The 27,855-nt window shown below is 41.2% G+C and overlaps 1 protein-coding gene across 1 annotated transcript in view; it reads left to right on the top strand.

The window, feature by feature from the left end:
- The first annotated feature begins 987 nt into the window (after window positions 1–987).
- Window positions 988–27,855, top strand: part of LOC789688 (ankyrin repeat domain-containing protein 26-like) — a 64,869-nt gene continuing 38,001 nt past the window's right edge. The window contains 12 exon segments of the mRNA XM_024987374.2: window positions 988–1,176; window positions 1,446–1,579; window positions 1,721–1,870; window positions 6,576–6,681; window positions 9,340–9,457; window positions 17,771–17,873; window positions 19,092–19,241; window positions 24,234–24,267; window positions 24,547–24,584; window positions 24,586–24,680; window positions 26,383–26,599; window positions 27,300–27,483. Coding sequence (XP_024843142.1) covers window positions 988–1,176; window positions 1,446–1,579; window positions 1,721–1,870; window positions 6,576–6,681; window positions 9,340–9,457; window positions 17,771–17,873; window positions 19,092–19,241; window positions 24,234–24,267; window positions 24,547–24,584; window positions 24,586–24,680; window positions 26,383–26,599; window positions 27,300–27,483 — 1,518 coding nt within the window.

Raw genomic sequence — 27,855 nt, 5'->3', positions numbered from 1 at the left:
TGATTCTTTCCTTGTGGTGCTGAAGATGTGAGGCCAAGCATCAGCTTGAGAATCCGTCCAATTACTCTTGCCTTACCTCTGACAGAGCTCCCATTGCTGTAGCCCTTTGCAGTTTGGAAAAAACCGGACCCTAACCCCTCTCCAAGTAGGCCTGGGTCCTATTTCGAATGGAATGGCAATAGCAGAGCTGAGCCTAGTATGGCCCCAGTCATGTCTCACACACTCCAACAGCCTGCTCCTTCATGTGCAGTAATGCTAGTAGCTAGGAGTATCTTTGCAAGTTTCTCAAGGGCAGAGGAAAATCTTGGCTTGACTGGAATTTTGGTCCTCTGAGCAGATCTGGAGGGCTCCAGTTGTAGAACCTAACCCATTCCTTCCAAATTTAGGCTTGAAAACACACACTAGTAGGTTGCCTCTTCTTCCCCAAGGGAGGCTCTCTTTCCCCACATCCTATGAACTCCACTTCCCAGCTTCTGGCAAAGCACTTCTTGGAGGGCTTTCCTCACGGGCTGTTTCCCCTGGGCCTGGGGCCGAGGTGGGGGTCCCACATTCATGGGAAGGCAAATCCACATCCACACGTCTTTGTTCTGTGGAGACCTCTAGTAAACCTAAGTCTGTTATTAACATTCTTGGCTCCTATGGAGACACACTTTGTGTGTGAAACTGCATGCCCAACTAGGCGCACAGGCTGCCTGATTCTCTCCATGTGGCGCTGAAGCTGTGTGGCCAAGCAACAGTTTGAAAATCCAGCAGATTACTCTTGCCTTACCTATGACAGAGCTACCATTGCTCTAGCCCTTGGCACTTTGGAAACAATCGGACCCCAACCCCTGTCTAAGTAGGCCTGGGTTCTAGTTCATCTGGTAAGGCAATATCAGAGCTGAGGCCAGTAAGGCACCCAGTCATGTCTCACTCACCCCCGCAGCCTGCTCCTTCAGTGGCAGTACTACTAGAAGCTAGGAATTTCTGTCCTCTGAGAAGATCTGCATGGCTCCCGTTGTTGAAGCTAACCTGTTCCTTCCAAAAACAGGCTTGCAAACACACGCCAGTTGGCTCCCTCCCCGACGAGGGAGGCTCACTTTCCCTACATTCTGCGAACTCATCTTCCCACCTGCAGGAAAAACGCTTCCTGGAGGTCTTTCCTCAGAGGCTGTTACCCCTGAGCCTAGGGCTGAGGTAGGGACCCACACTCACAGGGTAAAGCAAATCTTCACATCTCTTTGCTCCTAGGAGAGCTCTAGTGAGCCTACATCTGTCAGGAACATTCTTCGCTCCTACAGATACACACTCTGTGTCTGAAACTGCGTACCCCATATAGTGACACAGGGCGCCTGTTTCTGTCCATGGGGGCGCTAAAGCTGTGTGGCCAAGCAACAGCTTGAAAATCTATCCGATTGCTATTGCCTTACCTCTGACAGAACTCCCATTGCTTTATCCCTTGGCAGTTTGGAGAGAACCGGACCCCACCCCCTACCCAAGTAGGCCTGGGGCCTAGTTCGACTGGAAAGGCAGTAGCGGAGCTTAGGCCAGTACAGCCCCCATTCATGTCTCACTCTCGCAGCCGGCTCCTTCATGGGCAGTAATGCTAGAAGCTAGGAATGTCTTTGCAAAGCTCGCAAAGGGCAGAGGAGAATCTTGACCCTGACTCTGAAATTTTGGTCTTCTGAGCAGATCTTGAGGTCTCCCCTTGTAGAAGCTAACCCTTTCCTTCCAAATACAGGCTTGCAAAGACATGCCGGTTTGCTGCCTCTGCTCCTGCAAAGGAGACTCGCTTTCCCTGCATCCTGCGAACTCCACTTAACAGCCTGCCGGAAAAGGGCTTCCTTGAGTTCTTTTATCAGGGGCTGTTTCCCCTGAGCCTGGGACCGAGGTAGGGGCCAACACTCACAGGGGAAGGCAAAACCACATCCACAAGTCTTTCCTGTGTAAGAGAGCTCTAGTGAGCCTAAGTGTGTCAGGAACATTCTTGGTTCCTATGGAGACACTGTTTGTGAACCTGCATACCCAGCATAGGTGCCCAAGGTTCCTGTTTCTCTGCGAGGAGCACTGAAGCTGTGCATCCAAGCAACAGCTTGTAAAGCTATCCAATTGCTCTTCCTTTAACTGCAACAGAGCTCACATTGCTCTAGCCCTTGGCATTTTGGAGACAACCAGGCCCCACTCCCTATCCAAGTAGGCCTGGGGTCTAGTTCGACTGGAAAGGCAATAGCAGAGCTGAGGCCAGTAAGGCGCCAGTCATGTCTCACACACTCCCGCAGCCTGCCCCTTCATGGGCAGTAATGCTAGACACCAGGAATGTCTTTTCAAGGCTCGCAAAGGGCAGGAGAGATGTTCGGCCCTGACTCTGGAATTTCGGTCTTCTGAGCAGATCTTGAGGTCTCCTGTTGTAGAAGCTAACATGTTCCTTCCAAATACAGGCTTGCAAACACACGCAGTTGGCTGCCTCTTCTATAAGGGAGGGTCGCTTTGCCTTCATCCTGCAAACTCTGCTTCCCAGCCTGGGGAAAAAGTGCTTCTTGGAGGTCTTTCCTCAGGGGATGTTTCCCCTGAGCCTGGGGCCAAAGTAGGAGACCCACACTCACAAGGAAAGGCAAAACTTCATCCACACCTCTTTGCTCTGTAGGAGAGCTCTAGTGAGGTTAAGTCTGTCAGGAACATTCTTCGCACCTATGAAGGCACACTCTGTGTGAAGCTGCATACCCTTCCTAGGGGCACAGGGTGCCTGATTTTCTCCCTGGGGTGCTGTATCTGTGAAGCTGATCAACAGTTTAAAAATCCATCCGATGCTCTTCCCTTACCTCTTACAGAGCTCCCATCGCTCTAACCCTTGGCAGTTTGGAGACAACCGGACCTAAACCCATCTCCAAGTAGGCCTGATGCCTAGTTCGACTGGAAAGGCACTGTCCAGGGGAGAATGGGATATCTTTCCAGGAATCCTGGCTCCTGGGTTTTAATGAGCTTCCTACCCAGCATGGTCATTAATTGGCAAGTGCTGACATTGAGAATAAACTTGGGTGGAATGTAAAAGGCTCTTTTAGAGAATGTGTCTAGCAGCTGTGCATCTTAATGAGTATTTCATTTCCTCCCCAACCCTTGGAATGTGCTGGGCACAGGGCAGATGCTTCATTTTTATTGAATAAGTTCTATTTCATATAATTATATCCATAGTATCAGCAACACCATGAGGTATATTAGAGCAGTGATTGTAATAGTTGATACTTCACAGATCAATAAGAAAGAAAACTTTTTATTAAGAAGACTGTAAGAGAATTGCTAGTTCTAAGTTTATTCCACAAGGATATTTTTTTAAAAAATGAAACAAATCTCTCCCATCATCACCAAGGCTATTGGAGGTTTGTTGACCCCACACAAGGGAGATTCTACCCCTAAAGACCCCCTGCTTCAGCATCTCCCTAAGCCAGCAACCTGTGACAGATAAGTACACTTGAAGTTCCTTCCTTGACCTCGGGAGTTTTTTTGGAAGATAATTTTTTTGACAGACAGGGGTGGGGGAAGATTTTGGGATGTTTCAAGTGTAGTTCAGTTATTGTGCACTCTATTTCTCTTTCTGTTCCCTGGTGGCTCCATTGGTAAAGAGTCTGCCTGCAGTGCAGGAGACCCGGGTTCAATCCCTGGGCTGGAAGATCTACTGGTGAAGGAAATGACAGTCCACTCCAGTGTTCGTGCCTGAAGAATTCAATGGACTGAGGAGCCTGTTGGACTACAAAGGACTGGACACAGCTGAGTGGCCTAGTATGAAATCTAGTATGATTTCATCAGCTCCACCTCAGATCATTAGATCCTAGAGGTTGGGGACCCCTGCTTTAGTTCCCTCTTTCATCTTCTACACACCTCCAGCCTGCTTCCTCCTCCTCTTCCACCTGCAAAACTACCTGCCAGGCTTCTTTGAGTGTGACTAAGAGTCTCCTTCTCTCACTTCCTTTCCTTTGAGTCCCTTCTCCTAACTGGGTTTCCCTGATGTCTATTTAGGCACTTTTGCCACAGGTGGTGCTAGTGGTAAAGAATCTCCCTGCCAATGCAGGAATCCAGTCCCTGGGTTGGGAAGATCCCCTGGAGGAGGGCATGGCAACCCACTCCAGTATTCTTGCCTGGAAAATTCCCATGGACAGAGGAGCCTGGCAGGCTCTGACAGTCAGACATGACTGAAGCGACTTAGCACAGCATACCAGAGGACATTAGAACTGCAGACTCATGGGATTGTTCTGGCTCTTTGGAGTCCCTTGTCATTCCACGTGTATGTTAGGGTCAGCTTGTGTATTACTTCCTAAAGGCCCTGAAAGGGTAACAGGCAGGAAGGCCAGGGGTCTCCAGACAGAGGAAATAGGCTGCAAGTGTCAGACGTTTTTTTCTCTCTCTCTTAAGCAGCCGGAGGAAACAAATTAGTGTTACATTTTTTCCCCCTTCTTGATACAAATTTAAAAGGAGGTTTCTCTGAAAATTCTGTGTTGCCATGACGACTCCTGGCTCCACCGGAACTTAACTTTTCTCAAACCTTGAGCTAAGCAATGCATTTTTTCATAAGGAAATGTTTGTCTTAAGCTATGTTAATATACTATGTATTTCTGCTAGACTCTGTCTTCAGATTTGTTCCCCCTAAAGGCTCAGAACTGACTTGACAAACCAGTATGTCTTACACATACCTTGTTCTCCTAATCTATGTTAATGAAACGATATATTTGCCTGGAAATATGCCTTTCTTCAAGATTCATGTCAATCATTTTATGGCCCGGGATGACTCACCTGCTGCCAATGTTATCTCGATGCATGTTGTGCGTGAGGGGCCTGGTGCCATTCTCTGAGACACTGCCTTTCTTTCCTTAACAGACTGCTAGCAGCTGTATAACATCTGGCTAAAGACCAGCAGGGGGTACTCTTACTGCCCCCATCTGATGTCTATGTCAGCAGCTTTCCCTATCTCTTTTATACTTTAATAAAACTTTATGACACAAAACCTCTGAGCGATCAAGCTTCGTCAACTGGCCCTGGATTGAATTCTTCTCCTTTGGAGGCCAAGAGTCCTGGTGCCTTTCATGTTTCAGCAATGACCTTTCAGTCTTTTGTAATTCATACTGAATCTTCATTTCAGATTGGAGATGAATTCCATGGTATTGTCATCTTAAGTCTTTCCATCACTATGGTATATCTGTACATGTATTCAGCATATTTTTCAGCAATTGTGTATAATTTCCAGTGTGTGAGTCTTGTCATCCTTGTTACATCCATGGCAATGTATTTTATTAATGTTGACATTACTGAAAGGGAATTATTTTTTTAAATTCCTTTTAAGATTATTATTTGCTACTGTATACAGATTAAACTGTGTAATCATTCATTTTTATCCGTTTGGACAGCTTGATAGTTGTCTTTACTTTCTTTACTTTCTCATACATTAAGATTATCCTGGCTCATATATTTACTGCCTTACCCCTAGTCTCAATCATTTATTCAAAGAAATTCTGTCCTTTTTTAAAAAAAATTGAATTATTTTTGACTATGCTATTATCTCTGTTGCAAGATGTCTAGCTGTAGTGAACAGAGGCTGCCCTCTAATTGCTGTGCCATGGCTTCTCATTGTGCAGCGCTTTCTCTGGTTGCAGAACATGGGGTCTGGAGCATGCAAGTACTTCAATAGTTGTACGGGGGCTTAGTAGCCCCTGCACATGTGGAATCTTCTAGCACCAGGAATTGAACCTGTGTTCCCTGCATTGGTAGGCACATCCTTTACCACCAGACCACCAGGGACATTTCCTGTTCCCTTTCATTAGAGAATGATATGTAAAACATACATGTAGGAGCTAAATATGCTCAGCTGACAATACTTGGAAATGTATACATGTATTCCAGCTTACCTTTGAACATATTCAGTTAAAGGTAATTTGTCATGATGTCTCCGTGGATCTTGTAACCTTTCCTTTTGTTTCTCTGTAACTTCCCATTCCAATGGTAAGAAACCTGGCTTCCACCACTTGTCATGTATAGAATTCAGTGCTTGTCCCATGTGGTTACTGAAAAAACTGTCAGACTGTCTTCCAAAGGGGGCTGTGCATGCATCCCACCAGTATCTTGCATATGCTTCTGTAGGCTAGTTTACTATCAGTATACCCTCCATGGCCAGGTGTCTATTTCAATCTTTACTAATTATGAATGGGCTTGTTTGCTCTAGTGTTCTTGGACAATTTGAGTACAGATTTTTGTCAGATATGCATTTTTAAGGAAAGCAATTTTATTTATTTTTGGCTGTGTTGAGTCTTTGTGTGTGGGCTTTTCCCTAGTTCAGGTGAGCATGGGCCATAACTAGTGGTGTGTGGGCTTCTCACTGCAGTGGCTCCTCTTGTTGTGGGGCACAGGCTCATAGGCTTCAGTGGTTGCAGTATGTGAACTCGGCATTATGACTTCCAGGATCTAGAACACAGGCTTGGCAGTTGTGGCACACGGGCTCCATAGCATGTGGGATCTTCCCATAGCAGGGATCACACCTGCATCTCCATCACTGGCAAGCAGATTCTTTACCACAGAGCCACCAGAGAAGCCCTCAGGCATATTTTTGATTCTAGTTTTCCACACATGTACTTGGTGAGAGAGGCCAGGATCAAGAGTCCTGGCAGCTTGGAGTCCTCAGCCACAGTTCTGGCTGTGCCATCCAAAGCCCTGGGGCCTTTGGTAAGTGCCTCAGCTTCCCCGGGACTGTTTTCTCCCCTCAGAAATGCCCTGCTGTTGGACTGTAGCCCACCAAGCTCCTCTGTCCCTGGGATTTCTGAGGCCAGAATACTGGAGGGGGTGCCATTGCCTTCTCTACTAGGTAGCATTTGGAAGATATTTTCTCCTGGATTGTGGTTTTGATGAAGGAAGTGGGATCCCTTCCAGGGCTTGAGAGTGGGTTCTTGTCTGACACTTGGAAATGAATTGTCCAAGGAGAGGAGGTGCCATCCAAGCAAGAGATTTCATTGAGAAGGGCTGCCGGGGTGGAGGGCAGGAGGGTGAGGGAAACAGAGAAAACTGCTCTGCCACGTGGCTCACCGTCCCAGGTTTTCTGGTCATTGGGTTAGTTTCTGGTTTGTCTTTTGCCAGACATTCTGAATTGGAATCCTTCCTGGGGGCACATGCATCACTCAGCCGAGATGGATTCCAGTGAGGAGGATCCTGGGAAGTTGGTAGGACCTCTGGACTGCAGTCTGCCATCTCTTTTTGACCTCTCCAGAATTCTGGTTGGTGGTAGCTTGTTAGTTCCTTGTTCCTTACCAGGACCTCCTGTTGTAAGATGACTCCTGCAAGTGTTTTCTTTTCTCTGTTGCCTGGCAAGGGTGGGTGGTCAGTGGTTCATTTAACAGTTTGTCTCTATCAAATAAGGTCCTTCACAGAGTAAATGTATAAAATTGTAAAAGTCAATGTTTTAAATAATTTATATTCCTAATTTGGTAAGTTGGCTTTTTTGTTGTGTGTTAGAACTCATCACCAGACCAAAGGTCATGTAGATCTTTTGTTGTTTTCTCAAATTGTATAGTTTTTTAAATTGAATTATGGTGTTAGTTGCAAAGTTTGTGTTTCTGTTCATTTCACCTTTTTTTTTTTTTTAGCAGTTATTTAGTTTTAGTTGATTGATCATTGCTTTACAATATTGGTTTGATTTGTCATACATCAACATGAATTAACCATAGGTGTATGTGTGTCCCCTCACTCTTGAATCTCCCTCCCACATCCCATCCATCACCACTTCTCTAGGTTATTACAGAGCCCCAGTTTGAGTTCCCTGAGTTATACAGCAAATTCCCACTGGTTTTCTATTTACCAGTGTTGGTGTACATGCATCCATGCTGCTCTCTCCATTCATCTCACCCTCTCCCTCTTGTTCCCCACCCTTGCCCGTAAGTCTGTTCTCTATGTCTGCATCTCCGTTGCTGCTATGTGAACAGATTCGTCAGACCCATCCTTCTCAATTCCATGTTTTTCTCTTTCTGACTGACTTCCCTGTTTAATACGCTCTAGGTTCATCCCTTTCATTAGAACTGATTCAAATGTGCTCCTTTTTATGGATGCATTCCATACAGACTCTGATTGCTCCTTAGCCATGTTTTGAGGAGGGTCTTGGAGCTATTCTGCTCCATTTCAGTTTGGGCTTCCAGTCTGAGTGCTCGCAGCAGAGCTGCTTCTGGGTGAGCCCTCTGAGGTCTGTGAGCATGGGGCTACCCGCTTTTCTCTGGCTCTCTCTCCGCAGGGGGAACCAAAACCCCCTCTGACACGTGGATGCAGGATGCTTTGCCTTCAGGCTGGGCTGGGTGACCAGCTCATGGGAGCTTTGTCTCTTGAGGGCTGTCACGGGTCTTGGGCTCCTGGATAACGGGGTTGCTGAGAGGAACGGGGTTGCCTCAGTGCCTGCCAGCAGGGAGGTGCTGCAAGAGGGGAAAATGAGGACGAAGTAGATGTTTTCTGTGTCCAGTTGAATGCTGACAGGAGGTCCATCTCAGAGGACTCAGAGGGGCAAAGAGCTCCATGTGCAAAATGGTGGGTTTTCAGTTCAATTTCTGTTAGATGATCTAGAGGACGACCTTCACTGATGTTCTTTCGAGTAGGTGGTCAGTTTTCCGTCACTGTTTCTTAAGAAGACTGTCCTTTCCTCTTCGCTCGTTCCTGGTTTGATTTTCATGAACTGACCACGCCCATGTGGGTTCATTCCTGGGCTCTCTCTTCTTTCCTGGAGTCCATGTATCTGTGTTCCTGCCTGTTCCTCACTGTGGTGGTTACTACAGCTCCATGATGTAGTTTGAAGTTGGAGAGGAAGATGCCTCCAGCTGTGTTCTTCTTTCTCAGAGTCTTTTTGGCCGTTTAAGGTCCTGTTCAATATTAGCAGCCTAATATTAGGAATATTTCTATTTCTGTGAAAAATGCCATTGAATATTATTGTGTGATTGCAGTCAGTGTATTTGTTGATAGCTTTGGTTGGAATGAACATTTTAATTCCTCATTGTTCCAGTGCATGAGCATGGAATAGTTTTCTGTTTATTTGTATTTTCTTTGGTTTCTTTACAAGTGCTTTCTAGTTTTCTGACTACTGGTCTTTTATGTCCTTGATTAAGTTTGTTGCTAGATGTGTTATTATTTTTGATGCAATTATAAATGGGATTTTCTTAATTTTGTTTTCTGATTGTTATTAGTATATAGAAAAGCAAGTGATTTTGTATATTGATTGGGATTGTAAATTGTAGTATTCTATATGATTGTAAATTGACCAGAAATTATTCAACTTTACCGAGTGTAGTCTAACAACTTTTTGTGAAGTTACAGGGAAATTTTTATTTGTAAAATTTGTTTCTCCTGCAATAGGTCATCCAGAGGACCCAAGGCATGGTGGTTACTAATAGACTTCCCACAGTACTTCTTCATTCCATGTGGACTCCTTCAAGGGCAGTTAACATCACAGCTTCCCTTGAACTTCGTCTGGGTAAGTCTTGGCCCCTATAGGAAAGTTTCATGCCTGTCTAATCTGATTTTCTTTTATGGTATTGACTTGGTTGTTTTGAAACATAATTTACTTTCCAGTAATTTAAAACATACAGAAAACTCCTAGCAAAAAGTGCTCACATTTGCCACATCATCTAAAATACTCTATGTGTTTTATCCAAAATTGGTGCATTCTCCTGCAGAACCAGCACATAATCTCCAAAATCAGGAAATCATATGGTTTCTACAGTGTAATATAATCCACAGCCCCACTTCCCTTTCAGCAATTGTTCAGTTGTATGAATATATCTTTTCTTCCCATCCTTTTCCTCATCATTTATTTATTTATTTTTTTAGAGCGTTACTGAGATTTTCAGTTATTTGGACAAAGTTCATGGATTTAAAGCAGACATGGTGAATATGGGATCTTGGTGGCCTTTTCTATATGGATATTTTTCACTAAAAATGGTTTTAATGTTTATTCATGTTGTAACATGTATGAATCCTGCATTCTTTTTGTTGCCCATAGTAATTAAAAATAAATGACATGTCATTTACCATTTAGATATTTGTAAGCATACAGTGTTGTAGTATCAACTACCTTTACATGTTTTGCAAAGCAGTTTAATAATGTGTATCTTATGTGTGTTTTGGAGAAACTCAGGAAACTGAGTCAGTACTGAAATGGCCCAAGATATCACCTTAGATACCATCTTCATCTAAAAACAAAACAGGGGCTTCCTGGTGGTCCAGTTGCTAAGACTGGACACTCCCAAAGAAGGAGGCCCAGGTTCAATCCCTGATCCGAGAACTAGATCTCCCATGCCACAACGAAGAGTTCGTATGCTTTAGCTAAATATCTGGCTTGCCTCAACGAATGTCAACCTGGTGCAGCCAAATACAAAAACAAATCAATATTAAAAAATAAAACCAAAGGAAAGGAAGGGTATGGTCTTTGTACAGATTTACGTCTTAACTTTCCCTATAGATAAAAAAAAAAAGTTTCACAAGACTGTCATCCTTCTATCTGATATATACTGAGGATTCCTTTGAAATGAGATTTCTCTTGTAAATGTGACTCACAGAAGAGCCATCTTGAACTTGGGTTTCAGAGATGATCATGTGTCCTCTTAAAAAAAAAAAAGTTAAGTCCAACTAATCCTCATGCTGAAGAGGTACATTTTGGGGTAGCATTTGCTCCCCTTCACTTTGGATGTATCCCAATTTGCTTACACAGTCTTCGACCGAAGACATCCTGATATTTGAAAGTTTTTAGCTGTTACAAGTAGAGCTGCTCTGTATAATTGTGTGATACTTTTTGTCTGGACACTTTTTCAAAGCTGTTTAGTAAGTGCTAGACATGTAGTGTTCAGATCACAGGTGAGCCTTATTTAGCTGTGGAAAAATCCAGCTAAGTTTCTCTGGCATGTGGGATCTTCCTGGGTAAGGGATCAGACTTGAATGTCTTGCATCGTCACACATATTCTTTACCACTGAGCCACCAGAGAAGCCCTGCCCCACTTTTTTGAGTTTACTGAATCTAATAGGTGTGCAGTGCTACTTCAGTGTTGTTTTAGTTTATAATTTCCTAATGATATATTATTTTGAGTATTTTTGATATGCTGATTTACTATCTATCTCTTTTCTTTGGCCAGGCGGTCAGATTTATACATTTTTTTAAAATTTTATTTTTTAACTTTACAATATTGTATTGGTTTTGCCATATGTCAAAATGAATCCACCACATGTATACATGTGTTCCCGATCCTGAACCCTCCTCCTTCCTCCCTCCCCATACCATCCCTCTGGGTCATCCCAGTGCACCAGCCCCAAGCATCCCGTATCGTGCATCGAACCTGGACTGGCGACTCGTTTCATATATGATATTATACATGTTTCAATGCCATTCTCCCAAATCATCCCACCCTCTCCCTCTCCCACAGAGTCCAAAAGACCGTTCTATACATCAGTGTCTCTTTTGCTGTCTTGTATACAGGATTATTGTTACCATCTTTCTAAATTCCATATATATGCATTAGTATACTGTATTGGTGAAGTAAGCTGGAAAGATTTATACATTTTTAATGAGGTTGTTTGTTCTAGATTTTTTGGTATGGTTGGGGTACAATTCTTTATCAAATATGTATTTTGCAAATATATTTCTCTGTGGCTTGTGTTTAAGTTTTGTGAATAAGATTTTTCACGGTTTAAATTTATATTTTTTTAAAGTTCATGTTATAAATTTTACGTCCTTTTTTGGATAGATTTTAGTGTTTTTTTTCCTTTTTTTTGGGTTAAATTTCATAAGCAAGACTGAGGTACTGTAGATACAGTTTTAAGCAAAGCTGAAGTACCATAGACACAGTTTTGCCTTTTGTCTGTTGAGAAGTTTGAGTGAGGTTGGTATAAATTGTAAAATTATGTCTACATTCATTTGACTGGATATGGATTCCAATTATTTGTATAATTGGTTTTGGAGATGTCACGGGAAGTCAGTTTCCCCAAGGGAAACTGGGTGGGTTCCGTGAAACATGAACTGTCTTCAATCCCTGGGAATCACTTTCTGCTTCTTCTGGCTTTGGATTTGACTTGTTTGGATATCTCATACTAGTGGAATCACAGAACGTTTGTCCTTTTTTGGTCTGGTTTATTTCACTTAATATAATGACCATAAGGTTTGTCCACATTGTAGCATTGTCAGAATTACCGACTTTGAAGGGCCGAATCATATTCCATTGTGTGTATACCACAGTTTGTTTATGGAATTGGCTGTCCATGGACACTTAGATTGCTTCTGTTTGTTGGACAGTGTTAATCATGCTGTTGTGACTATGACTGCAGAAGTACGTGCTTTTTCAGCCCCCTTTTCCAAACCTTTTGGGTACAAAGCATGAATTAGAATTGAAATATCTATTTATTCCATGTGTTAGTTTTGGAGTAATTTCTGTAATGTCTTGCTCAGTGGCAGAACCATTTCAGTTTATCTTTTTGTATGGTAGAATACTGTTCAAGCTTTTGAATATACCCTGTGTTGCATATTCATTCACCCACTGATAGACACTTGAATGCGTTCTACTTTTGGGCTATTGTGAATAAGGTCACTATGAATATTTGTGTACCAGTTTTCATTTGAATTGTTAACAACTGCATAGTACTATATATGAAAGAAACCACAAGGACCTACCGTATAGTTTAGGAAACTGTATTGAATATCTTCTGATAATGTATAATGGAACAGAATCTCAAACGGAATATATAAAAAAGACATAATACCATGACAATTATTGTGGCAACACTATGAGTTATTATAGCATTAGTCAACATGTATTATACACGCCACTAAAATATTCACATCCATAAGTATATTTCATTGCTTGATTATATAAAAATAGAGAAGTCAAACAGATAAAAAATAAACTTCCTGTCATTTCTCATCATCATTTATGCACTATTACTACCTGTAATACTCATTGTATAAGTGCTGGTCTAGGAATTGACATTCGTGTAAACCAAGAGATTGTGAAGGTGTAAGGAAGTATAACTTATTGAATTCCTTAAAGAAGGATTATAGAACTCTATGTGCATGAAGAGAATGAAAGTCAAACGGTTTAATTGAGCCACATTCTTACTAGAGTGATGAGCTTCCACCCCACCCAATGTTAGCTCACAATTAAATCCTACAGTCATCTGGCTTCAGTGTCTGCTTCCTGCCATCCAGAAAGAAAAAGTGAGGCAGTCCTGACAAAATCGTTGCTATTTTTCTTTCTTTCTTTCTTTCTTTTTTTTTTCTATTTGTATTTTATCACAGGGCTTGGCAAAAAGAGGGCCTAAACTTTTTATTTTTTTAATTTAAATTTATTTATTTTAAGTAGAGGTTAATCTCAAAAATATACAAGCAACTCCTACAGCTCAATTCCAGAAAAATAAATGACCCAATCCAAAAATGGGCCAAAAACTAAATAGACATTTCTCCAAAGAAGACATACAGATGGCTAACAAACACATGAAAAGATGCTCAACATCATTCATTATCAGAGAAATGCAAATCAAAACCACTATGAGGTACCATTCCACGCCAGTCAGAATGGCTGTGATCCAAAAGTCTACAAGCAATAAATGCTGGAGAAGGTGTGGAGAAAAAGGAACCCTCTTAAACTGTTGGTGGGAATGAAAACTAGTACAGCCACTATGGATAACAGTGTGGAGATTCCTTAAAAAACTGGAAATAGAACCGTCTTATGATCCAGCAATCCCACTACTGTGCATACACACTGAGGAAACCAGAATTGAAAGAGACACGTGTACCCCAATGTTCATTGCAGCACTGTTTATAATAGCCAGGACATGGAAGCAACCTAGATGTCCATCAGCAGATGAATGGATAAGAAAGCAGTGGTACATATACACAATGGAGTATTACTCAGCCATTAAAAAGAATACATTTGAATCAGTTCTAATGAGATGGATGAAACTGGAACCTATTATACAGAGTGAAGTAAGCCAGAAAGAAAAACACCAATACAGTATACTAACGCATATATATGGAATTTAGAAAGATGGTAACAATAACTCTGTATACAAGACAGCAAAAGAGACACTGATGTATAGAACAGTCTTTTGGACTCTGTGGGAGAGGGAGAGGGTGGGATGATTTGGGAGAATGGCATTGAAACATGTATGATATCATATAAAAAATGAATCACCAGTCCAGGTTCGATGCATGATACTGGATGCTTGGGGCTGGTGCACTGGGATGACCCAGAGGGATGGTATGGGGAGGGAGGAAGGAGGAGGGTTCAGGATCGGGAACACATGTATACCTGTGGTGGATTCATTTTGATGTATGGCAAAACCAATACAATATTTAAAGTTAAAAAATAAAATAAAATAAAAAATAAAAGCCAAAAAAAATTATTATAAGTTAATTACTTTACAATATTGTATTGGTTTTGCCATACATCAACATGAATCCTCCACGTGTGTACATGTGCTCCCCATCCTGAAGCCCCCTCCTACCTCCCTCTCCATACCATCCCTCTGGGTCATCCCAGTGCACCAGCCCCAAGCATCCTGTATCCTGCATCGAACCTGGACTGGTGATTCATTTTTTATATGATATCATACATGTTTCAATGCCATTCTCCCAAATCATCCCACCCTCTCCCTCTCCCACAGAGTTCAAATGACTGTGATATACATCTGTGTCTCTTTTGCTGTCTTGTGTACAGGGTTATTGTTACCATCTTTCTAAATTCCATATATATGCGTTAGTATACTGTATTGGTGTTTTTCTTTCTGGCTTACTTCACTCTGTATAATAGGCTCCTGTTTCATCCATCTCATTAGAATTGATTCAAATGTATTATTTTTAATGGCTGAGTAATACTCCATTGTGTATATGTACCACAGCTTTCTATTCATCTGCTGATGGACATTTAGGTTGCTTCCATGTCCTGGCTATTGTAAACAGCACTGCAATGAACATTGGGGTACATGTGTCTCTTTCAATTCTGGTTTCCTCAGTGTGTATGCCCAGCAGTGGGACTTCTGGGTCATAAGGCAGTTCTATTTCCAGTTTTTTAAGGAATCTCTTCTTTTTTTGATTTATATTTTATCGTACAGCTTGGCAAAAAGAGGGCCTACCCTGTTTTTAGAGTTGCATCCCAAGGCTTGCTCTAGCATGTTACATATGTTGACAAACTGCTGATCCTTTTCAACAAAGGACAATTATCTGCACTTCAGTATCTGTTGCTTGAGCTGGAAGAGTAGGCATCCCTTTAAGTGCAGTCCTTCATGCTGAAGCAGGCATACCTGAAGCAGTAGCATAAGATGAACACATTTATCATGTAGACATTGCATCCCATGAATTTGTAAGAATTTTTCAGTTATACCCATCATCATTGGAGGAACTGACTTGTCCCAGTAATAACTGGAATACCCAGCATAATAGTTCCTTGACTAAATAATACACTTAGGAGTACTTCTTCCAGTGTTCTTTCTCCTGCTTCGGTCATGAACAGGAGAAGCTGATGGCAGTGGTTCTTGAAATGTATATTGATTCCTGGGTGGCACAGTTGGTAAATAATCTGCTTACCAGTGCAGGAGATGGAAGTGATGTGGGTTTGATCCCTGGGTTGGGAAGATAACAATTCATACACTCGTTTTATGTGAACAAGTTTTATACTTATGAGTGTTTTTCTTCTGTATACAGAATATATAAGTGGACTATAAAGAAAGCTGAGTGCAGAAGAATGGATGCTTTTGAACTGTAGTGTTGGAGAAGACTCTTGAGGGTCCCTTGGACTGCAAGGAAATCCAACCAGTCCATCCTCAAGGAAATCAGCTCTGGGTGTTCATCAGAAGGACTGATGCTAAAGCTGAAACTCCAATATTTTGGCCACCTGATGCGAAGAGCTGACTCATTTGAAAAGACCCTGATGTTGGGAAAGATTGAAGGCAGGAGGAAAAGGGGACAACAGAGGATGAGATGGTTAGATGGCATCACTGACTCAATGGACATGAGTTTGGGTAAACTCTGGGAGTTGGTGATGAACAGGGAGGCCTGGCATGCTGTGGTTCAGTGGGGTCGCAAAGAGTCGGACATGACTGAGCGACCAAAATGAACTGAACTGAACAGAAAAACAAATGCTGTTCAAGGACACTGAAAGAACCCTGATGTTGAAAATCAGATCAGTATTGTGAGCAATGCTTAGAAATCCATGAGTTGAAGCATAATATGCCTATCATCCTTGTAGTTCCCTCAGTGAAATATGTTGAGAAAAGCTCTTCATTCATGGTATAGATTCATGAAGAAGCTAAATAGCATTAATCCTTTACGTTGACAACTGTTAATTTAAATCTGTGAATCCTATGTGACAACAACACATACTAACATGGTTTATTAGTATCATATCAATATTCTTAGTTCTACTGTATTTCAACTAAAAATATCAATATACAATTGTACATGAAGTCAAGACATAAAATCAGGGCAAATACAAAATATTCCATCCTTTGAGAAAGGGAGTGGAAAAATAATGTGCTTTGCCTATTGCATTTTTATGTATTAGATCCTTAAGTATTTTATTCACCACATCCAACTGAGTGCTTCACCATTGTTTCAAAGAGGAAAGGATCGTTTCTCTTTAACAATGAGTAGTTCAACTCCTCTCAAAGCAATACTGGACGGTAATACCTATGAAGGACAAAGTTGATTATTCATATTTATATTACTCATTCGTTAGCTTGATAAAGGTATTAGATCTGTTACCACATTAAAAAAAAAAATATCCGCATGTGAAAGTGAAAGTGCCTCAGTCATGCCTGACTCTTTGTGACCCCATGGACTATACAGTCCATGGCATTCTCTAGGCCAGAATACTGGAGTGGGTAGCCTATCCCTTCTCCAGGGGATCTTCCCGACCCAGGAATCAAACGAGGTCTCCTGCATTGCAGGCGGATTCTTTACCAACTGAGCTATTAGGGCTTCCCTGGTGGCTCAACTGGTAAAGAATATCTGCATAACTGTCGGTAAATTTGGAACTAGCAATCTGTCTGTGAGGAGGACTGGTCCTAAGCAGCTTCTGTGATAAAACAGAAGCATGTCTGTCTGACTGTCTTCTACAAGGATCTTTCACTGTTCTTGTGCTAGTAAGCATGGAAAGTATTAGATTCGGTTTCTAAGTGAGAATTACAGTGAGAAACTAATGGCTAATATCACAGTTGGCCATTTAAGTACTTAATGGGAGAGGCAATCCTAGCTCTACCAAATAGTAGCCATCATGAAGTTAGCTATTGTCATTGTAGCCATGTTCCTTGAATTTGTAGTGTTATTTGCTGTGTTATTGCAGAATATGTCATTACCCTGTCAATAACACATATTTCTATAACATAGCAATGCACTAAACTGATGTGCATCCTACAGTAAATCCCAGCCCCAATGTCTTATAGGAGCCTCTTCGGCCATTGTCATAAGTGAGTCTAATTTTGTGTGAGACCATGAAAACTCAGTGTTTTTATTATGCTTGTGTTTATGACGGGAAGTCTGAGAAGGCACTTCTGAAAGTTTATTCCTACCAGTCATTGTCATTTGTATAGAGTCTTTAAAGGTTGAATCACTGAGGTGTTGCTTCTACACTTGTACTAGGCTGAGCAGCAACAGGCACTTTCTCCCTAAGTGCACTAGAAGTCATTTCCACTTCCTAACATGTCTGTCTTCTGTTCTCTGGAGTATGTATTGCTTGAGCTCACCACAGCCTGGTAGATGGAAATCGTCAGGATATTCTAGAAACCCTTTTGATTGCAATCTCTTCAGGAGATTACAACTGCTGCAGACCTCAGGATTTTACAAAGCACATTTTACAACCTCAGATAAAGGAGAAATCAACACTCGTGACAGTCACAGGCTTCCATGGCCTGTACGTGATCATGGGCTTTGCTTTCATAATCATCCTATTTCTTATACCATCTAAGATGTCATTGTATTTTTTTATCATCATTTTATCTTTGATGTTTTTTAGATATATTATGGATTTTCCTATATATCTTCACTTATTGATGAGGGTCTCACGTTAGTAATAGTTACTAAAGCTGACTTCTAGTCAACTAGCTGTGGTAGAATAGGAAAAAGAATGACCAACTGTATATTATTAACATTATGTTTTAATACATTATTAGTTTTATTGTTTGCAGGCATCCAATTCTAACTTTCTGAAATAAACATTCAGAAGAATCATGTTCTTTTGAATGTCCATTTGACTGTGTAATAGCACGGCAATGTTATTACATTAAATTGTTTAGTTTCCATTACGTTTCCCCTGTTTGATGTAGATATCAGCCTTTGTTCTATCACTAGCATTGCAAGTAAAAAAACAAAAACAAAAACAAAAACAAAAATTAATTAGAGCTCCAATGGTATTTTTACTGTTAGCAATAAGTATAGCATAATGTGCAGCCTAGCAGCAGCTAGTGAGCCTAGGCCTGTCTGGAACATTCTTGGATCCTTCAGGGAAAACACCCTGTGGGCACCCCTCGATACTGGGCATAGGGGCCAAAATACACGTGAAAGGCAATAGTGGAGTTGACCTAAGTAAGGTGCCCAAAGATACCTGACACACTGCTGCAGCCTGCTCGTTCATGGGCAATGCCGCTATAAGCTAGGAATGTCTTTGTAAGGTTTGCAAATGGCATGTGAGATGCTCAGCCCTGATTCTGAGCTTGGCCCTGGCCCTGAGTTTCAGTCCTCTGAGCAGATCTGGAGGTCTCTCATTGTAGAAGCTAACCTGTTCCTTCCAAATACATGCTTGCAAACACACGCTGTTGGCTGCCTCTCTTTCCCTGAGGGAGGGTCGCTTTCCCCGCATTCTGCAAACTTCACTTCCCAGCTGATGGGAAAACCACGTCTTGGAGGTTTTTCCTCAGGGGCTGTTTCCCCTGAGCCTGGGGCCGAGGTAGGGGACCCACACTCCCAGGGGAAGGCAAAACCACATCCACACATCTTTGCTCTGCAGGAAAGCCCAGTGAGCCTAAGTTTGTTAGGAACATTCTTGGCTCCTACAGAGACACACTCTGTGTGTGAACCTGCATATCTGACCTAGGGGCACAAGGCGCCTGTTTCTCTCTGTGGGGCACTACAGCTGTGTGACCAAGCAACAACTTGAAAATGCATCCGATTCCTCTTTCGTTACCTCTGACACTGCTCCCATTGCTCCAGCCCTTGGCCAGTTTGGAGACAACCGGACCCCAACCCAACTGCAAGAAGGCCTGGGGCCTAGTTCAACTGAAAGGCAATAGTGGAGCTGAGGCCAGTAAGGCACCCAGTCTTGTCCCACACACTCCCGAAACCTGTTCCCTCATGCTCAGTACTGCTCAGTTCAGTTCAGTCTCTCAGTTGTGTCCAACTCTTTGCAACCCCATGAATCGCAGCACGCGAGGCCCCCCTGTCCATCACCAACTCCCAGAGTTCACTCAAACTCACGTCCATCGAGTCGGTGATGCCATCCAGCCACTTCATCCTATGTCGTCCCCTTCTCCTCCTGCCCCCAATCCCTCTCAGCATCAGAGTCTTTTCCAGTGAGTCAACTTTTTGCATGACGTGGCCAAAGTACTGGAGTTTCAGCTTTAGCATCATTCCTTGCAAAGAACACCCAGGGCTGATCTCCTTTAGAATGGACTGGTTGGATCTCCTTGCAGTCCAAGGGACTCTCAAGAGTCTTCTCCAACACCACAGTTCAAAAGCATAAATTCTTCTGTGCTCAGCTTTCTTTACAGTCCAACTCTCACATCCATACATGACCACAGGAAAAACCATAGCCTTGACTAGATGGACCTTTGTTGGCAAAGTAATGTCTCTGCTTTTGAATATGCTATCTAGGTTGGTCATAACTTTCCTTCCAAGGAGTAAGCATCTTTTAATTTCATGGCTGCAGTCACCATCCACAGTGATTTTGGAACCCCCCAAAATTGGGTTAGGCACTGTTTCCACTGTTTTCCCATCTATGTCCAATGAAGGGATGGGACCAGATGCCATGATCTTAGTTTTCTGAATGTTGAGCTTTAAGCCAACTTTTTCACTCTCCTCTTTCACTTTCAAGAGGCTTTTGAGTTCCTCTTCACTTTCTGCCATAAGGGTGCTGTCATCTGCATATCTCAGGTTATTGATATTTCTTCTGGCAATCTTGATCCCAGCTTGTGTTTCTTCCAGCCCAGCGATTCTCATGATGTACTCTGCATATAAGTTAAATAAGCAGGGTGGCAATATACAGCCTTGACATACTCCTTTTCCTATTTGGAACCAGTCTGTTGTTCCATGGCCAGTTCTAACCGTTGCTTCCTGACCTGCATAAAGGTTTCTTAAGAGGCAGGTCAGGTGGTCTGGTATTCCCATCTCTTTCCAAATTTCCCACAGTTATTGTGACCAACACAGTCAAAGGTTTTGGCATAGTCAATAAAGCAGAAATAGATGTTTTTCTGGAACTCTCTTGCTTTTTCCATGATCCAGTGGATGTTCGAAATTTGATCTCTGGTTCCTCTGCCTTTTCAAAAACAGCTTGAACATCTGGAAGTTCACAGTTCACATATTGCTGAAGCCTGGCTTGCAGAATTTTGAGCATTACTTTACTAGCGTGTGAGATGAGTGCAATTGTGTAGTAGTTTGAGCATTCTTTGGCATTGCCTTTCTTTGGGACTGGAATGAAAACTGATCTTTTCCAGCCTTGTGGCCACTACTGAGTTTTCCAAATTTGCTGGAATATTGAATGCAGCACTTTCACAGCACCATCTTTCAGGATATGAAATAGCTCAGCTGGAATTCCATCACCTCCACTAGCTTTGTTTGTAGTGGTGCTTTCTAAGGCCCACTTCACTTCACATTCCAGGGTATCTGGCTCTAGGTGAGTGATCATGCCATCGTGATTATTTGGGTCATGAAGATCTTTTTTATACAGTTCTTCTGTGTATTCTTGCCACCTTTTAATATCTTCTGCTTCTGTTAGGTCCATCTCTGTCCTTTATCAAGCCCATCTTTTCATGAAGTGTTCCCTTGGTATCTCCAATTTTCTTGAAGAAATCTCTAGTCTTTCCCATTCTGTTGTTTTCCTCTATTTCTTTGCATTGATCGCTGAGGAAGGCTTTCTTATCTCTTCTTGCTATTCTTTGGAACTCTGCATTCAGATGCTTATATTTTTCCTTTTCTCCTTTGCTTTTCACTTCTCTTCTTTTCACAGCTATTTGTAAGGCCTCCCCAGACAGTCATTTTGCTTTTTTGCATTTCTTTTCCATGGGGATGGTCTTGATCCCTGTCTCCTGTACAATGTCATGAACCTCGGCCCATAGTTCATCAGGCACTTTATCTATCAGATCTAGGCCCTTAAATCTATTTCTCATTTCCACTGTATAATCATAAGGGATTTGATTTAGGTCATACCTGAATGGTCTAGTGGTTTTCCCTACTTTCTTCAATTTAAGTCTGAATTTGGCAATAAGGAGTTCATGGTCTGAGCCACAGTCAGCTCCTGGTCTTGTTTTTGCTGACTGTATAGAGCTTCTCCATCTTTGGCTGCAAAGAATATAATCAATCGGATTTTGTTGTTGAACATCTGGTGATGTCCATGTGTAGAGTCTTCTCTTGTGTTGTTGGAAGAGGGTGTTTGCTATGACCAGTGCGTTCTCTTGGCAAAACTCTATTAGCCTTTGCCCTGCTTCATTCCATATTCCAAGGCCAAATTTGCCTGTTACTCCAGGTGTTTCTTGACTTCCTACTTTTGAAATCCAGTCCCCTATAGTGAAAAGGACATCTTTTTTGGGTGTTAGTTCTAAAAGGTCTTGTAGGTCTTCACAGAACCATTCAACTTCAGCTTCTTCAGCATTACTGGTTGGGGCATAGACTTGGATTACTCTGATATTGAATGGTTTGCCTTGGAAACAAACAAAGATCATTCTGTCGTTTTTGATATTGCATCCAAGTACTGAACTTTGGACTCTTTTGTTGACCATGATGGATACTCCATTTCTTCTAAGGGATTCCTGCCCACAGTAGTAGATATAATGGTCATTTGAGTTAAATTCACCCATTCCAGTCCATTTTAGTTCACTGATGCCTAGAATGTTGACGTTCACTCTTGCCATCTCCTGTTTGACCACTTCTAATTTGCCTTGATTCATGGACCTAACATTCCAGGTTCCTATGCAATATTGTTCTTTACAGCATCAGACCTTGCTTCCCTCACCAGTCACATCCACAACTGGGTATTGTTTTTGCTTTGGCTCCATCCCTTCATTCTTTCTGGGGTTGTTTCTCCACTGATCTCCAGTAGCATATTGGGCACCTACTGACCTGGGGAGTTCCTCTTTCAGTATCCTATCATTGTGCCTTTTCATACTGTTCATGGGTTTCTCAAGGAAAGAATACTGAAGTGGTTTGCCTTTCTCTTCTCCAGTGGACCACATTCTGTCAGACCTCTCCACCATGACCTGCCCGTCTTGGGTGGCCCCAAAGGGCATGGCTTAGTTTCATTGAGTTAGATAAGGCTGTGGTCCTAGTGTGATTAAATTGACTAGTTTTCTGTGATTATGGTTTCAGTGCGTCTGCCCTCTGATGTCCTCAGTACCGCTAGAGGCTAAGAATGTGTGAGCAAGGCTTGCAAATGGCAGGGGAGATGCTCTGCACTGACTCTGGAATTTCAGTCCTCTGAGCAAATCCAGAGGTTTGCTGTTGTAGAATCTAACCAGATCCTTCCAAATACAGGCTTGAAAACACAGGCTGCTTGGCTGCCTCTTCTTCCTTGAGGGGGCTCTCTGTCCCCACATCTTGTGAACACCTCTTGCCAGTGTGTGAGAAAAGCACTTCTTGAAGGTCTTTTCTCAGGGGCTTTTTCCCTGGAGCTGGGGCTGAGCTAGGGGCCCACACTCACAGGGGAAGGCAAAACCACATCCACATGTCTTTGCTCTGTAGGAGAGCTCTAGTGAACCTAAGTCTGTCAGGAACATTTCTGGCTCCTACAGAGACACAGTCTGTGTGTGAATCTGCATACCAAACAAATGGGCACAGAGAGCCTGATTCTTTCCGTGAGGCACTGAAGATGTGTTTGGCAAGCAATAGCTTGAGAATCCATACAATGTTCCTCCTTACCTCTGACAGAGCTCTCATTGCTGTAGCCCTTGGAAGTTTGGAAACAACCAGACCCTAACCCCTCTTCATGTAGGCCTGGGTCTTAGTTCGAATCGAAAGGCAATAGCGGAGCTGAGGCCAGTAAGGTGCCAGTCATGTCTCACACATTCCTGCAGCCTGCTCCATCATGGACAGGAACTCTAGAAGCTAGGCATGTCTTTGCAAGGCTTGCAAAGTGCAGAGGAGTGTCTCGGCCGTGACTCTGCAATATTGGTCCTCTGAGCAGATCTGGAGGTCTCCTGTTGTAGAAGCTAATGGGTTTCTTCCAAATAAAGGCTTGCAAACACACAACAGTTTGCTGCTTCTTCTTCAACAAAAGAGGCACCTTTTCCCTGCAACCTGGGAACTCTGCTTCTTCTAATGACTTTTTATTTTTTGAGAAACATGTGTTAAGATTCAGAAATTATTATTTATAGTTATAACTGGACATGGAATAATAATATGGATTCATTTGATATCATATTACTTAAGAAGACTTATTTAAATACTACTTTCTCAGCATATTTTTGAACCACAGTGTTGAAGCCAGATTTCCTGAGTTTGAACTCTGGGTCTGTTGGTAACCTGCTATATGGGCTTGGGCAACTTACTCAGCTTTTCTGTGCTCTGTTTCTTCCTATGTAGAGGACCTAATGTATTACCTATCTCCCATAATGTTTGTGAGGATTAAAATGCCATTAAGACATATAAAGTGCTTATAATAATGCATAGCAGTTGCATTGGAAGTCCTCAGAAGGCTAATATCATGGCTATTAAAAATGGGTTTCTTTCTTATAAGGACTTAAGGAATACTTCCCAGATAGGTTTTATTGCTGCAAAACATAGCTCTTATTGAAAATAACAACTGCAAGAAATCCTGGTATACTGGTTCCCTTCACATAATGCAAGTAATGTTATGTTTTTCCTTTTCTTTGATCTAAATTAAATGTTTTATTAGTATTATAAATGTATTTTGTTTGTCCTTTAATGTTACTCTTCTTTATTGTTTTAATCCTTTTATAAAAATTACTTACCAATGCAAATGCAAAGACTTTACATAAAAAACAAAATTTAGGTATTTGTATTTTTAAGTATTTAATATTAGCCTGAAAAGAATCATTTGTTATTTTAGGCCTGCAAAGAAAACATCTAATGAAAATAACAAGGTAAAGTCAAAAAGTTAACTATAAAAAAATTTTACTAGTAAAAAGTACTTTGTAAAAGAATAGTAGCAAAATATAAAATCTTCCTTTGTTGTAGAGACATATACTTTGACAACTTAATTTAGAAACACTATTGATAAAGTTATCCTTTTGATAAAAAAATCTGTCCTTTTAAAAAGTGTCTGTTTTTGCTTTAATGAAGAGATATTTATCACCTTCATACAATTAGTATGTTCTATAAATATTTTAAGGACATTTTGAAATAGTATTATCTATGTGTAGGTCAAAGAACAAATTAATTCTGTGGATGACCTTGATGACAACTCAGTCATCTGAAACAGCTTCCAAGGATGGCCAGTTGCTTTACTATGAGAATTCCATGCTACTAATTGAACAACTTGACACAGGGTGTAAAGGTAGGACTGCAGTGTAAATATAAATACAATGCCTGTTTGTGTATGGTGTAGTAGTAATATATGTACACCTTGTCTAGTACTGCTCTAGAGCCAGGGATATGTTACAGTGCTGTGCATCTCAGAAGTAGGTTCTGTATTAAAAGAACATGAATGTGTGTGTATACTCCGAGCCATAGGCCTATGATCATTCTCACTCACTGTACCTTCTGTTGACTCTTCTTTCCTGTGCCTTCACCCAAGGTCAGGTTAGCATCATTTTCCTCCTGGAATAACTGAAATAATCTCAGAACTTCTTTCCCTGCCATTCTACATCCTGGAACCTCAGTCCACACAGCAACTACAATTATTATCTATTTTTTAAAATTCAGATCTCATCATGTTACCCCTTTGCTTAAAGCCCAAATGTTGCTTCTATTTGCTTCATGGTTAAAGGTCACAATTGTCTATCTTCATCTTGTTTTATTTTTTACCCTTCTTTCCACATGAATTTTAGCATCAGCTTGTCAATTTCCTAAAATGTCTGCTGGTCTTACGTTTTCATTTTCATTCAGTTCAAAATACTTTGTAATTCCTCTTTTCATTATCTCTTTGATCCAAGGGTTATTTAGATCCATGTGATTTAGTTTCCAAATATTGAGAGTTTCCAGAGATCCTTCTGTGCTCTTGCTTCTTATGATTTGTTAGGTGCAGCCAGAGGGACCCTGGGGCTAGGGCTGACTATTTCCTGCCTTGGAGGTAAGACCTTACTGACTACCCTATTCATTCTACTGTAAGGGGAAGTTTTTCCAGCCTGGCTCATGAGAATAGGTAGAATTCCTGGGACTGAGTGAGCAGAAGTCACAGGTTCCAATAATCTTTTCAGATGGTTTCTCCCTGGTCTTAGGAGGTTTCTCCCAGATGGTTGCTGTTCATTCCTCTGCTGAATACCCAAGGGGCTCCTCCTCAGATCTCCAGGGTCCTTTTTCTCTCTGTTCTACTCTCTCCTGTCCTTCGTTCTGTTCTGTGATCTCTTTGGTTTCACCAGACTGTCAGCTTCATCACCTCTTGTCAGGGAGTCTGGCTGACTCAGCTTCCATTCCTTCTCCCTGTGTTAGGGCCTGGAAATTCTCTCCAGGCAGTGAGCTGGGACGTTCCTTAGGCTAACCTTGTGTTTCCAGGATCGTTGTCCTTCACTCCCTGAAGTCCTTTGTCATGAAAATCATTGTTTAATGTATTTTGTCGGTGTCGTTTTTGCTCGCTCCACTCAGGAAGGTAAATCAGTAGCTGTTCACTCTGTCTTGGTTAAAAATGCTGTCCACAGCGTTGTTCCTCCCACTCTACTTACTATTTCCTGCTCATCCTTCATTTCTCAGTGTGACATCTCTTCCCCAGGGAAATCTTTCCTGGACCCAATCTATGTCAAGTTCTGTTATGTGATCATAGAACTCTCTTTTCTTAGAGTAGCCTTCTGAGTTCATAATTATTTATTTATCTTTCTCTAGATTGCAAGCTAATCTCTAGATTTATCTTTCTCTAGATTGCAAGCTAAACAAGAGCCAGGGGAGTCTGTTTCATCTGCAGAGCTTAGAATAATGTCTTCCAAATTATAGACACTTGATATTTGTTCAATGCGTGGATGCATGAACGTGAAAGGCACAGTCCTTTATACTCAAAAATTACTCACATAAATTTTTTTTTAATCTTTGTTTTCTTCATCATGCAGATTCTGTTAGCTTGTTGAAAATCCAGGATATGATTCTTTCATATGAAAGATTAGTAGAACTTAAAAAAAGCCACTGTGAACTACTTAGAGGAAAGATTAAAAAAAAAAAGGAAAGTGAGGTTTGTGGGCTACAGAAAGAGCTGTCAAAAACAAAAGAAGTGAAATCACAGTTAGAGCATCAGAAAGTGGAGTGGGAATGAGAGCTCAGCAGCTTGAGGTACTGTACATCTCGCTTTTAAAGAAATATTTGAAGTATTGTTTCCTTTAATACTGCAGAGATGTAGACGTGTTATCAGGACTAACTTAACCTCTAGGATTTTACAGAGGAGAAAGTGTTACTAGTATTGTGGAGTGTGAAATTCTTAATATAGCATGTTCTTAACAGTGAATGCTTCTAATAACTTAATGCATGTTTTTCCAAATCATCATTTTCATGACCATACAGAAGTCCATCATAATGTAAACCTTATTAATTATTTAGCAAATTGACTTTTGGTTGTTTTTCACTTTTCTGTATTATATTTAATATTACAAGAAACTTTTTTTTCTATAAATTCATTTCCACCTTTCTAATTATTTTGAATACATTTTCTTTAATAACATCATATTATTTTGTCAAAGTATGAGAACTTAAAAAAGGTCTTTGATCTATATTTCTAAACTATTCTTTAAGAAGTGTATATTACTTTACATTCCCATGCACAGGTGTATACAGTAGTCATTTTTCTCAAGACAGAAAAGAAAATGGATGCAGTTTTATTCTTAACCCTCTGCATGAAAACTGTGAGAATTATTAAGTGTTTTTCATTATATTTTCCCCCATTTTACTATTTTAAACATTATGTAGAGGGAATGAAAGTTATTGTAGCAGTGAATAATCTCATGAGTTTCTAAGAAGAGCTGTATAAATTTTGTAGATTCACCTTAAAGCAAGAAGAAGAGCAGAGAAGAAATGCTGATACGTTTTATGAAAAAATTAGGGAGCAGTTAAAAAGAAAAGAAGACCAATATAGTATAGAAGTTGAAATGAAACAGCAACTTGAACTCACTCTCAGAGCACTAGAAATGGAACTGAATACTGTGAGAAATGATCTGAATCAGGTAGAGCAATCTTTGGTGAAATTTTCAAATTTCTGACACTATTTCATCAATATTATTTATAGTATCCCTTTAATTTCATGTGTATTTTTAGGTTTAGAACAAAATTGTTATCTTAAGTATGAACTGTGACATTTAGAGCTTAAGTTATTAATTTCTTGCCATTCTTGGCTTTTCATAGATGCTCTGTGTATGTTTTCTGAGTGGAGGAATGGACATAAATCAAGCTTAATCATTAACATATTAATTGGCATTTTTGATACATTAGGCAAAATAGTATTCTTAATTCCAATCCATGTATTAATTTTGGCTTTTTTATGTTAAAATACAGGCTAACTTGCGTTGACAGTGTGAAAAAACTAAAGTGCTTTGTAA

This window comes from Bos taurus, chromosome 29, assembly GCF_002263795.3.
Source record: "Bos taurus isolate L1 Dominette 01449 registration number 42190680 breed Hereford chromosome 29, ARS-UCD2.0, whole genome shotgun sequence".
Taxonomy (NCBI): Eukaryota; Metazoa; Chordata; class Mammalia; order Artiodactyla; family Bovidae; genus Bos; species Bos taurus.
Note: the sequence above shows the minus strand (reverse complement) of the source record. Positions and strands in the feature narration are given on the sequence as shown.